At 33.8% G+C, this 14,413-nt stretch overlaps 1 protein-coding gene across 1 annotated transcript in view; it reads left to right on the top strand.

Moving 5' to 3' along the window:
- The window catches only part of LOC140155162 (uncharacterized), a 44,573-nt gene that overhangs the window by 11,855 nt on the left and 18,305 nt on the right, over positions 1-14,413 (top strand). Inside the window, exons 11-17 of the mRNA XM_072177896.1 lie at positions 1,276-1,401; positions 1,592-1,708; positions 7,620-7,733; positions 7,938-8,054; positions 10,259-10,381; positions 12,781-12,909; positions 13,776-14,072. Of these exons, the coding sequence (XP_072033997.1) occupies positions 1,276-1,401; positions 1,592-1,708; positions 7,620-7,733; positions 7,938-8,054; positions 10,259-10,381; positions 12,781-12,909; positions 13,776-14,072 (1,023 nt within the window). The remainder of the gene's footprint in view (positions 1-1,275; positions 1,402-1,591; positions 1,709-7,619; positions 7,734-7,937; positions 8,055-10,258; positions 10,382-12,780; positions 12,910-13,775; positions 14,073-14,413) is intronic.

Genomic DNA, 14,413 nt, shown 5'->3' with positions numbered 1-14,413 from the left:
ATCAACTTGGAACTCTCAGAGAATTTAACTTGTATACATACTAGTACTGTGCTGAAATATCAGTAAGATCGAGCATGTTTCGCCCAGGCAGTAGATTTTCACTTATTTGCCATTTCTTACTGTATAAAAAAGTGTTTTTTTGCCCCACCCTAATGTTCATGTACTATGTCCACATATGAAAAACTATGCATGTCAAGTATGTTAACATACACATGTATGCACATACAACAGCCTTGCCCTTTAAAGTAAAAGTTAACGATTTACAGTGAGTGTAAATTTTTCGCTGCTGTAAAATTAGACACAGTGCTTCTGACAGTATTATAATCTGCTGGCAATTTGATTTTTCAAGAACATTCTTGAACAACATTTAATGCTACATGTACTTGTAGATATTAGTGAATGCATAAATGCTCTACCCTAAATGCAAATGACCCTTATTTCATGTACTAACACTAAAGGCAGCTATTATTGTACTTGTTGGAGTAGTTTTTCAATGTATTCTGTGTTGACTTAATTGTGCACATGTGTCTGCTTTTGGTTTTGTTGGTTATATTATGTTGTTTTAGAAATCTGGTTTAAGAAACCAGGAAAGTTCTTTCTCAACTTTCCTGAAGAAACATTGTGTTTATTAAAATTTCATCTAATCATTAGGACTGTGCCTTTCTTTATATTTTGCATATTTTTGATGATATCAAGACAAATTAGGTTATAAAGCAAAATTCCATTCTTACTTCTGATATTATTGCACATTTATTAGGCTACAGGGGGGGGGCTTAATTTCAATTTGGTTTGGCTCTAACAAGTCTGAAAACTAACCCATCACTATACCAATTTCCAAGAAAATTACACCCGTGGATATACCATTAATACCAAACTAATTTTAAACAAAATTAACAGAATGTGCGACCAAATTTTCAAATTCTCCAATGATATGTAATTGGACATTTATTTAAAGGAGGAAAAGGACGATTTGGAAAATAATGATTATATATTTATAATTTGTATCCAAAATTGTCCACGCCATGAAAGATGCATGGTTCCTGTGAAGATCATTTATAGATGATTTATTTTAACTGAAAATGGTAAAATGAAATAGAATTGACCTCTTTTTAAAAAAAAATTGTGTGACTGTGTAACAATTGCTTTGCTTTTATTGTTGTTGGGTTTGTATGTGTGTGTGTTTTTCCTTGGTTTGTTTTCTTGCATATGTCATTGTACTATTACTTACTTGTTCTTGCAAATTAAATTCGATCATCCCTTTCTTGCTGCTTGTAGATATTGATGAATGCTATAACTCTACACTAAATGCATGTGATCCTAATGCTAACTGTACTAACACTGAAGGCAGCTATAATTGTACATGTAGGGATGGGTTCCGAGGGAATGGAACAGATTGCCAAGGTATTGTGTGTAAAGATGCTGTACAAAATTAAAAAGGCAGAAAAGCAAATTGCTGGCAAGTTGATTCTATAACATGTGAAGTGTATCATCTTTTCTATTGTTTCTTTACCCCATATGGATACAGTATTATTCTGTCCATTTTTAACTTGTACATTAACAAGTTAATTCTATTTTATTCTATCGCCCTCAGATATAGATGAATGCTCAGAAGACATGCCTTGCATGAATGGGGCCACATGCAGAGACAATGATGGATCATACGATTGTGATTGTGTGCCAGGATGGGAAGGCAAAAATTGTCAAACAGGTAGGGGCATTTATTTATTGGTTCATTGTCTGACATAAAAAGCAAATGGTAAAATAATATGTTCAATAAGTCTTGTTGAATAGATGTTTCACCTCATAAAAATGTTCTTACCATTGCACTCATAAACATTCAATATTTGTATACTATCAGGTGCAAATTATGAAAGAGAAGAATAATTCATAACCTCATTAATATACGCAGCAAGTGTGATCCAATCACAGATAATAACTTTTAAATACGCGGACACAAATGCAGGTCATTGAAAAAGTATAATGACCGCGTCTCGTGACATAGCTAAAAGTACGCTCTTTAATGACCGTGTTACGTGACGTGTTACGCGTTCGAACAATTTACGCGGACGCTGGCCGCCGTATTTGGACATCGCATGATTGCGTGCTAGTGTGATTGGTCGCTAGCGATATTTCCTTAATGGGCTATTCGATTTTTACAGGAAAAAGACAGATAAAGTTAAAATTGTGTTCCGCTTTTCAAATTAAAAGAAGAAAATGTGACGTAAATTGAATTAAAAAGATGAAAAATGATTTATGAATGAGGTTAATGACTTTGCATCAGTTATTTTTTCGGTATTATGAAAATATCTAAACATTGTGCTTTGGACCTCGGGATATTCCTCGGTTCCAAAGCACAATGTTTAGATATTTCACAATACCTCAAAACAACTGATGCGCAGTCATTAACCTCTAAATAAAAATTGGTTGGCAAAAATAATGGAAAATGCAAGACATTACTTGACAACTTACAAGCTGTAACTTTGCAACATGCAGTTTAGACTCAATGGTGTTTTATTTAAAAAATAGAAATCAAGCATTTTTCTTTTCGTGTTCATTGTATTTTGCAATTTCCAACATAGAAAATTATTAAAAGCCTGTATGACGTAATTGTTATTATTAGTTGGCTTTTCATGAACTAGTGTTGATTGGTATAAGATATTTACTCTTATTAGCAGTAAAAAGTGAGATGCAAAAATAAAACATTGGATAAAAGAAATAAGTACAGGGATGTTGGATAAGCTCTGGACTGAAAGTATTGAGTGTGCTACTTTGATATTATTATTATTATTATTATTTATTCTTTCTTTATTGCGGGGTTATACTGCTTCAGTGACAAGCACTGCTTTTCAAGCAGGCCCTCATTGATTTGATACATGTTATATAGCAACAAAATATATTACGATACAGTACACAATATTTACAAAATATCATACAGTATTACAAGCCGACGACGAACGTCGGCTTGTACTGTCTTCTTGGCGTTCTTCTTCTTACAAGACGGCATTCTCAAATGCCGCCTTGTCCTGTTTCATTAGCGTTCTTTCTTCTTTACCTAGCCGGACACCGCTAGGTCTTGTGATGCTATCGGATCTTTCTTCTGCTTCTTTCTTCTGGCAACAAATTTCAAAATGCTTCTTCTCCTACATGTTACATCCTACAATGACGCCACTTGCACATAGGCATCGGCTATATCCAGTGTCTATAGGGTGTTCACAAATTTGGGGTCAAAGGTCATTAAGGGGTCATTTCCGGTATAAAACCAAATATCTTCAAAATGCTTCTTCTTCCACAAATTACATGTGATGGTGACATGCTTAGGTCATGTGACTTGACTTTGGTCGGTGTCTATAGGGTGTTCACAGATAAGGGGTCAAAGGTCATTAAGGGGGTCATTCCCGGTCTGAAAGCTAAAATATTCAAAAAATCACTGTTTTTACAAATAACATAGCAGAGTGTTGTCATTAGCACACATGCATTGCTACTAACCAGGGTCTTTGGGGTGTCTAATGTTCCGGGGTCAAAGGTCATTAAGGGGTCGCTTCCGGTCAAAAACCAAAAATCGTAAAATATGTTCATTTTTTTTATATCTCAAAACATAACCAGACCAGAGTGACATAAACTACATATATGCATTAGTGTTACTCGATGTATGCACGGTATTTTTATTATTTTGGGCAAAGGTCATTTAGACGTCATTTCCGGTTTTAAGCTAAATAACTTCAAGAATTTTTATCTCCATAACTGAGCATAGTAGATTTTTTTTATTTAAACTGTAACAATGCATTTTCGCAGTGTATATGAGGTTTTTTTTGTATTGGGGTCAAAGGTCATTAAGGAGGTCAAAACGTCAAATTTGCAAAAAATGTTTAAAATTACGGAAAAGTAGCTGTATCTCAGCCTATGGAAGACGGATAAAGCCCCTACATGCTACAGTGATGCACCATTATTGGTATGAGATGTCCATAAACTTTAAGACTGGCATTTCCGGCTCCGGCTAGGTCCAGATCTGTAACCAGATCTAGTTCTTTCTTTCTTCTTTCTTCTGTCGACCACATTCGTACGTATAACTCAGTCACGGGTTGACGTATTTTAACTAAACGTTGTCAGAAGGACCGTTGGCATTGCCCGCACATGTCATATGACTTTGAACTACGTGTGACCTTTGACCTAGATAAAGAGGTCAACAATGTGATTTTTCTTCAAAATGTATCTTCTCCTACAAACAACATGCGGTGATGACACGGTTTGGTCACATGACTCGTCTATGGTCGGTGTATATAGGGTGTTCATTGATAAGGGGTCAAAGGTCATTAAGGGGTCATTTCCGGTTACAGTCTGAATAACTTGTAAATAATATTCAAAAAACCACTGTCTTTACAAATTACATAGCAGAGTGTTGCCATTAGCACACATGCATTGCTACCAAACAGGGTCTTTAAGGTGTCTACAGTTTTGGGGTCAAAGGTCATTAAGGGGTCGCTTAAAAAAAAAAACCAAAAATCATCAAATATTTTTATTTTTTTATCTCAAAACGTAGAGTGACATAAACTTCATATATGCATTAGTGTTACCCGATGTATGCACGGTATTTTTATTTTTTTGGTCAAAGGTCATTTAGACGTCATTTCCAGTGTTCGCAACATGCCTCAAAAAGTTACAGGCCAGCCGGGCTTGACCTTAAAAGTTACCGCCAGCCGGACCAGCAACTGAGATGCCAGTCAGAAAAGTTACCGGCCAATCCAAAAAGTTACAGGCCAATGGCCGGCTGACCGGCCCTATTTCGAACGCTGGTCATTTCCGGTTTTAAGCTAAATAACTTCAAGAATTTTTATCTCCATAACTAAGCATAGTAGATTTTTTAAATTAAAACTGTAACAATGCATTTTCTCGGTGTAGATGAGGTTTTTTTTATATCGGGGTCAAAGGTCATTAAGGGGGTCAAAACGTCAAATTTGCCAAATTTTTTTTTTAATTACGGAAAAGTGGCTATATCTCAGCCTATGGAAGACGGATTAAGCCCCTATATGCTACAGTGATGCACCATTAATGGTGGGGAGTCTATAATAGCCTCGCCCAAATGGTCAAAGTTTAAGATCAAAGTTCAAAGCCGTCTTGTGTGTCATGTCTCGCATGACTATTTAGCTCTTGTTCTTTCTTTCTTTCTGTCGACCACATTCGTACGTATAACTCAGTCACGGGTTGACGTATTTTAACTAAACGTTGTCAGAAGGACCGTTGGCATTGCCCGCACATGTCATATGACTTTGAACTACGTGTGACCTTTGACCTAGATAAAGAGGTCAACAATGTGATTTTTCTTCAAAATGTATCTTCTCCTACAAACAACATGCGATGATGACACGGTTTGGTCACATGACTCGCCTATGGTCGGTGTATATAGGGTGTTCATTGATAAGGGGTCAAAGGTCATTAAGGGGTCATTTCCTGTTACAGTCTGAAAAACTTGTAAATAATATTCAAAAAATCACTGTCTTTACAAATTACATAGCAGAGTGTCGCCATTAGCACACATGCATTGCTACTAGACGGGTCTTTAGGATGCCTACAGTTTTGGGGTCAAAGGTCATTAAGGGGTTACTTCGTCAAAAACCAAAATTATCAAAAATGTTCAAAAAATTTTATCTCAAAAGATAAACAGACCAGAATAATATAACCATCATACATGAATCAGTGTTCCCTGATGTATGCATGGTATTTTTATTTTGGGGGTCAAAGGTCATTAAGAGGTCACTTCCTGTTTTTAGCTGAATAACTTCAAGAATTTTTATCTCGAGAACTAAATATGTTAGAATTTTTTAATTAAAATTACAACAATGCATTTTGTCGGTGTACATAAGGTTTTTTTTTTCATTGAGGTCAAAGGTCATTAAGGGGGTCAAAAGGTCAATCAAAAATTTAAAAAAATCAAAATCCATGTATAAGTTCCGATTAAGCTGAAATTCACCAGAAATCTTTCTTATGACATCCTAAGCACAATGCAAGAGCAGTTGACCCCATCCGTGACCCAAGGGTCAAGTTATAGAGGTCAAAGGTCAAATTTCGAAATTGGTCCAATCGAGCTCAAATTCAACAGGAATTATTCTTACGACATTCTAAACATGTTAAAAATATTTATGACCCCAAAGGTCAAAGTTTAGGGGTCAAAGGTCAAATTTCTAAATTGCTCAAACTTGACCCATTAAAAGGTCGGCTTGTGTGTCATGTCTCACATGACTTTCTATATAGCTCTTGTTTGCAATGTATTTACAATATATTACAAATAAGTATAATGGTATCATCAACTACAAGATAATTATAGTTCGCAAGGCAAACTTAAAAAAACCGGGCAAAACAGACGTGTCATTTATCGGTATGACATTTTCGTTATTGATGCTACCCTATTTTAAGTTTGCACAGAAGAGGCATCTCAGTTTGAGTGCATCGATTGTCAGTAAATTACACATATACTCACTCTAAATTGTTCATCAAACTAATCCTGTGTTCCTTATGAAAAGAACCATATGCTGCATTGCATGTACAATCACCAAAAAAGATGAAAACGCATCTAAAAAATTCGGTACGTGCAAGCTTACGGCCCTAAAATCAAAGTCATAAAAACAGCGTAAACAGAGTGACGTCATCGCTTTCCAGTCAGAGCCAATGACGTAGCGCTGACATGTACCACGTGACACCTGATCATCTGATATTTCATATTTACGGGAATAAAAGTTTAACTTGCATTGGAATTGTGTGCTCTGGAAACTTATTTTTTTCTGGATTCATAATGGAGTATTAATTACAATTTCAAACATGAATGTTTAGGTAAGAAGTACAACAACCCGTGTAATTAATATTATGACAAACATGCAGATATTTAAGCTTCTGGAGCCTTGTACTGTTTATTAATTGCTCCATTGAAATTACGTTGCACTCGCTTTCTGCATACAGATCAACCCATACCGTAACTAGCAGAGCTAAGTACGGTATGGGTTCCTCGTACTAAGATAATTATAAATACCATGATTCAAAATACAGAAATACAATAATTATATTTATATACAAAAATCAAGCAAGTAAATGAATAAAAATATAGATAAAGACAGGCCTAAATTTCTTTAATTTTTGATTGAAATTGGCCTAAAGTCATATTTTCCATCTGAGCTCTTACTGTCGGTGGCAAAGAATTCCATGCATAGGCTGCCCTGACATGAAAAGTACGTTGACCTGAATTTGATTTAAATTTTGGTACAATCAATGTATTAGAAGTATGATTTCTAGTTATATGATTATGGTTATCATGAACAAAATCAAATTGAGAAGATAAGTACGATGGATATGAATTCTTTAAACATTTGAAACATATCCAATGGTTCTTTCTTGTTCACTCTCAATTTATTGTCATCAGGTCACCCTTTCTGTTTAGAACATAGACTGCAGAAAAATTAAGTAAATTCAATGATAAACATGAACTTGGTTGAATGACGAAGAACAGTGATATTTTTTAAACAAATTTGATAATAAAACTTGTCAATATTTCCAATAATTATGTAATAACCATATAATTGGTGTTGCACACTAATCACATCCAATGTTTTAATTTATCTGATTCTTGTTTCAAGATATTGATGAGTGTTTAAACATGCCTTGTCAAAATGGCGCCACATGCAACAACAACGATGGATCATATAAATGTGACTGTGCACCCGGTTATGATGGGACTAACTGTGACAATGGTAAGTGGTTCAAATAGATTTGTTTTTCAGTTTTATTTTGAAAAATTCATTCTGTACCGGATATTGATTAGTGTGTTGATAAACAGTTAGTTATCTGAATGGGGGATGATATATAAACAGACGCATTTGTGTGTAATGAAACTGGTTGTAATGGCAATTCTTGTAACACAGTATCTTATATATTTGATTCCTTCGTATTTACAGATATTGATGAGTGTGCTAGTAGCCCCTGTCAGAATGGAGGAACATGTCAAGATGAAATTGACGGATTCACCTGTATGTGTGGTGGAACTGGGTATGAAGGTGATACATGTGAAACAAGTAAGTTTTAACACTTTTATGCAGCAGTGTAACACCATCATAATATCATGAAAGAAATATCTCATAAGTTTTTTTTTCATTGCATTTGAACATATTAATTGCCGAGTAATAATTATTTTGCAGTAAGGAGCTTATGCAGCAAATATCAGCTTTATACAAATACTACATGGTTAAAGCAGAATTCGGCAAACTATTTTCCCCAAGGTACTGGCTAGGGTCTTATTACCCCGAACCCAGTGGGTGATGGGTGATAGCCGCATTTCCAGCACCAAGGGGGAATAGTTACCCTATTTTCCTGATAGAACATGTAGTATTTGTTTCATTACACCGAATATTGACTATGGGGATGATGTTATGTAGTGAAATAGAAAAAACTATTGGACTGTGAAATAGGTCGTATCTGTTGCGATTGAAGTGGCATTATTTACTCATGCATATTCATGAGGTGTAATAAATAGAAATATCTGTGGAATAAAGTCCTTTTAAAAACAATTAAATACAAAATTCTAATAATTAGCACATTCATGGTTTACAATTTTTAAATATCTAAAAGGTGTAGGTATCATCAGCAGAAGTATGATATAAAATTTCATTTAATGGTGTTATCATTTCATTTGTGTTACAAGCTTTTGATTGCATGTGCTTGCACCAGGTTGCATGAACATATTTCTTTTTCTGTAGTACAATTTATAAAACACATTATATTTTCTTTAATATACATGTAATATTTGCAAATCATTTTAGTCATGTTAGTTACCCAGCCAGTATGCACATATTCATTTAGTGTGGGGTTGTAAATCAGGTGATTTTCTCAAATAGGTTATGAAGGAATTCTTTTAATGCCAGATATTACCTTCTATATATACAATACTCTTCTCTTACAAGGCCCAGATCAACAAAAATCAAAGTGAAAACATTGTAAAATACACCATGGTTGTTTGATGGCACGTAGAACTGTATTAATTTTTAAGAAAAGTTGAACACTGATGGCGCTATTTATTTTAATCTTGTTTGCATCTTTACAAGGAGCAGACACTTGTATAATGGCATTAAAACATCATAAAAATAAGTAACATATAGCAAGGGAATTTCCAAAATATTTTTTATCATGAAATGAAAGGAATAGCTCATATTATTGGGCTATAAATTAAAGTTCAAATATATGTAAATAGCACCCTCAATTTGTACACAAATATACAATTTATTGAATAAAAATTATAAGAAAAAGGCAAAAATTATGAAAAATTTGATAAAGAAAAGAAAATCTGAGTTAAAGATACTAAAAAATATATGTGTATATTTGTGTGACAGCTGTTGGTATTGCAAAGGTCTAGAATTGAAAATTATGTAATGTTTTGTTAGAAACATTAATAAATAAGCACATCAAACAACCGTGACACATATTTAACAGTTGTATGTTAACAGTATTAGCTATGATTAAGGCATCTGGAATGAGCGTTTTGAGCATTTCGACAGTATTTTTTGTGGGACATGAGAGCACATCAGACATATCAAATTGCATTCTGAATACGAAGAATGTCTTTCTGGTATCAAATAATTTTCATTTTTTTGAAATTCACAATATAATACAAATTTTATGACAAATTACTAAAATTTGATATTTTTCACATTTTTGATATATAACAGTCCTCAAAGTAAAGTTTATAAATCTAATGATATATTTTTAAAGTGTATGTAGCTGGGAGGAAAAGCCGACGATCAATTGAAAATTTTGACATTTCATATTGAAGATATGGATTTTTTTCCCAAAACGACCTAATTTTTTTGGTGTTTTGGAAAAAAAATGTGCATTACATTGCGAATTTCAAAAAATCAAAATTATTTGATATCAGAAGGACATTCTTTGTATTCAGAATGCAATTTGATATGTCTGGTGTGCTCTAATGTCCCACAATAAATACTGTCCAAACGTTCATACCTCAGCCCTTCAGCTATAAATAGAGGTACAAAATTGTATGAAATAATAAAGTCAGGACGTGGGGCCCTTTCATATCCAGAGAGGTTGACCTAAGGATATCTAGCCATTATTTCTTATTTGATTTAGTTAGAACACTTCTGAAATTATGGTATAATCTTAATCCACAATTGTTTCATAATCTTTATTGGATAACATAGCTGCTGCTTTCTTTACCCATTGCTTTTATGACATAACTATAATTATTAATACATCACTAACCCTGTAGATATCGACGAATGTACAACTAATACCCATAACTGTGATCCTAATGCAAGTTGCTTCGACACACCAGGCAGCTTTTATTGTGAATGTAATGATGGTTACTATGGCAACGGGATGATGTGTACCAGTAAGTATGCCTCTATATACATTTTTAGACAAGTCTGGATTTTATTTTTGGTATGTTTGGTTAAATGTTTTTTTTAAATTTGGGTTGGCGGGTTATGAGGGTTATTTGGTGCAATAATTTCCTTGCTCTCTGACGTTGAATTATTTCTGACCTCTGAAATTATTATTGTTTTGTTCATTTGTTTTATTCTTGAAATAATGTACTTTCTTTATATGTTTTTCATACTATGAAGGTCTTTCAAAAAATTCTACCTCCACCCCCATGTCTCCGTTTCTGCAAGTAGCAGTCCATTCATATTTTCCATGATGATAACCTATGGTCTTATCTAACTGATCAGAAAATAAATTAATATCTTTTCCCATTTGTTGAAAGTGAAGTAAAAAAATTAATGTAAAAATGACCCACACCCAAAATGACTTTACTTATATACTTAGTATACACATATCACAAATTGCCAATTTCACCCTGTTTGGTGCAAATAATCAAGTGAGTTTTTCATCTTAAACAGACCTAAAGAAGATACATACCACCATTTTGGGTGATTTTTTTTTTTTTGTTGTTGTTGTTTTTTGGGTTTTTTTTTTGTATTTTTAGTCAGGGTTCCAAATTGCTGAGGGTAATGTGCATGAGTGCTATCATATTCCAACAAATAAATTTTGATATGCTGCATGAATTTTGTTAGATGCATCTAGATAACTACAATCAAAGAAAAAAATGTGTTTTAACACTTACTCTAGTTCCCATGCTCTTCTTACTATAATGTGCACACTAATATGAATCAGTGGAAACAAAGAATTATAAAAGTGTTGTCTCAATGTTCAACTTTTGAATACTCCCTCCCCTTTCCCCACCAAACAGTGTTGGGAGAAGATATGAGATGTGCTTGTTGTGCATGGCAACATTGTACTTGGGGATGGGGAAGAGGTATTAAGGCAGCTGTGTACTCTAGACATTGTTTCTTTCGCAAAATTGAGTTTTTTTGATATGTTTGTACTTTGTTATGTTTTTTATAAAAACAAGGAATGAAAATCCAGATTTGTAAACACCAACTGCAATATTTTAAGGATTTTATTTCACTATTCCACTCGTGTTTGAAATTGAAAAGGAAAGAAAATCTTTGTTGTACCAGCAGGGTTTATATCACTGGAAACCTCTGGCTACATAATGTGTACAAAATATTTCTTGCAGATTAATTTGTTTAGCAAAGATATCGTGAAATTTGAATTTCGTTCTGGTGCACCAGAACGAAATTACAACGCATTGTCTATGGAGCAGTGTAATACACATAATCATGCATAACTTCATGAACGCAAAATCGGAATCAACTGACATTTTGGGAATAGGGTTTTTTCGTGGATATCTAATGAAAAATGGCATAAATAGAGGATGCTAGGATCACGAAATACGCCTTTAACACACAAATATGCTACTTATACGCGGCACTTATCTGCATGCGCGGCGCATCTTATGGAAACACCACGGAAGCACAAAAACCTAGTGGTCAAATGGCTCCGTTTTAGCTGATAAAATGTGGGTTTTTCAAGTTCTTTCCCCGATTTAAATATCAAGTTATGAATGGATTTCGCTCAAACTTCTCAAGGGCCGTGAATTTACCCAATGTTTATGTAATGTAAGGTAGAAAAATAAAAATTGCAGCATTCTCCTGCGAGATTCGATGAAAGTGCAAAATATGACCACTTTAAACTTCAACGGCCATTATTTCAATGTTCATTTTCTCGGTAAAATTACGATTTAGGTACACGATAACTCAATAAATACATCATCTATAGATAAGCAAATATGATCATCGTAAAAAGCATGATCGACTCAAGAAACATTTTTCTCATTTTTTTATATTTTGGTCTATTTCCGATTTTAGGCATCATTTTGTGCAAATAGTCGTTTGTGAATTTTAAAAAGTTCAATTTGATGCCTTATATGGTCAATATCTCAAAAAATAAGGCCAATATCAAAAAAATCAAAAAAACGTTTTTGGAATGGAGCCTCAAGATTGAGCTAAAAACAAAATAAAATATTTTGGAAAGAGTGTTTTTTTTATGATGTACCTAACAAATATTGCCAAAAACTCACTTTTTTGTGATTTTCTTCATAATTGTTGTTTTTATCCCAAATCTGTATTTATATTAAGATTTATTGATGTCTTGCCTTCATAAAAATGTATACTTTTATATGTCTTGCACGAATAATTACAAAGTTTATTGCACTTTTACTACATGTATGTCTGAGAGTACACAGCCTCCTTAAGGGGACCATTTCCAATTAGGCTTTTAAAGTGTTCTAACATTGTCCTTGATAAATTGTTCAAACAGTTGCCATATCATCAATACAAAAATACAAATAACGAACACAACTGTCATGTTTTTAATTCACCTTTACAGTATGTGATGCTGACAAATATGGATCTCAATGTACAGGAATCTGCACCTGTATTACAGGTGCAACATGCAATAATGTTGATGGAATGTGTACATGTGATGAATCAGATCTAGAGTTTGAATGTGATAAAGGTAAGCATAATTCTTGACTGTATAATTTGGAAGGAAATATGATTTAAAATAATATGTCTGTGTACTGTGTATATCTAACACTTCTCTGTTCCAAGAATGTTTATTGGTTTTTTTGATAATTGATAGACTTAATATTAATTTAAGAAGTCAAAAATACTAATGCAGCTGGCTCTGTTTCTTGCATATTATAATGTTATGAATTCGGCAGAGTGCAGAATCAAGAATTTTGAGCAAAATGAGTTATAGTATGCTTATGATTATGTTTCAGGTGATCTTTTATTTCCCTGACGTAGATATTAAAATTTTGATATGAACAAATAAAAAAAAGTGTGATTAATGAATTTGACAAAGAGATGAATTGTATACTTAGCTGTACAAATCAGGTTGATCCATTGTATAGTACAGCCAAGATTTCAAATGCCATTTACCGAGAATGGCAATTTTGCGTATTCGGCACTCTGACGTTCCTGGCCAATTATTCCTGGCCAATTATATGTCACAAGAAGAAACAATAGGGAATATTTGCACTGAAAAAATAAAAGAAAACCCATATGCTAATTTCTGAAAGAACAAGAATGAGTCATTGAATAATGATCCATTACAAATTTGTCAAATTTTGTGAAGCTTAGCCAATACTTCTAAACCTAGCACCAAATTACAGTGAAGGTTGATACAATATAATTTAGTGGTCTGTTACTACTGAAGCAGCATTCTGCAGTTCTCCTGATGTAAGGTAAAGCAAGTTGAACCATGTGCAGAAGTGCTAACACTTTTAATCTCTCCTTTTAACCAGACCTATTAATGACAAGGCAAAATGTGCAATATATGAATCAATTGGTAACATGTATCATTTGATTATTTTCCAGATAATCTACAGGTTAGCATACAAGACCCTGGGCCAGTGCTTGATGGACAGAATGTTAACTTGACATGTAAAGTTAACCTACCAAGAGGAGAGATAGATAATGGAAATGTGTTTTGGGTCAAACCGGATGGCTCTTCAGTAAATGGAGTACCTCAAGAACCTGACATGGGATTATACACTCTTCTGTTGACCAATGCTCAACCAAATGTTACATCAGGTACCTACCGATGTTCTGCTACTACTCAGCTTCATACAGGACCTAAAGCAGAGATCGACTCATTTGATCTTGATGTGAAAGGTAAGTTCCTGTATTTCCTACATGTTAATGCAGTACACACAGAAAATGAAACAAACAATCCAGGATCGGCTTTGCACTGAAGAAGAAAAACGTGATAACTTGTGGTACTCGCCCGTCTTTTGTATTAGCTGATCATGTGTAGTGAATTGTGTGTTCAAGTGTCAGGGCACATGATGTGATAAATCATGATCAACTGATGTATTAGGATACTATTTATTATATCACACACTATATTGGAAAAGTAATTGGATAGAACAATGATAACAGTTACAGAATATAAGGCTTGTACATAGTATTAGAGAGTCTGGTCTCTAAATACAGGATCATAATTGGTCACTTTT

Source organism: Amphiura filiformis, chromosome 1 (assembly GCF_039555335.1).
Source record: "Amphiura filiformis chromosome 1, Afil_fr2py, whole genome shotgun sequence".
NCBI lineage: Eukaryota > Metazoa > Echinodermata > Ophiuroidea > Amphilepidida > Amphiuridae > Amphiura > Amphiura filiformis.
The sequence above is the reverse complement of the archived record's forward strand: the minus strand, read 5'-3'. Positions and strand labels throughout refer to the sequence as shown.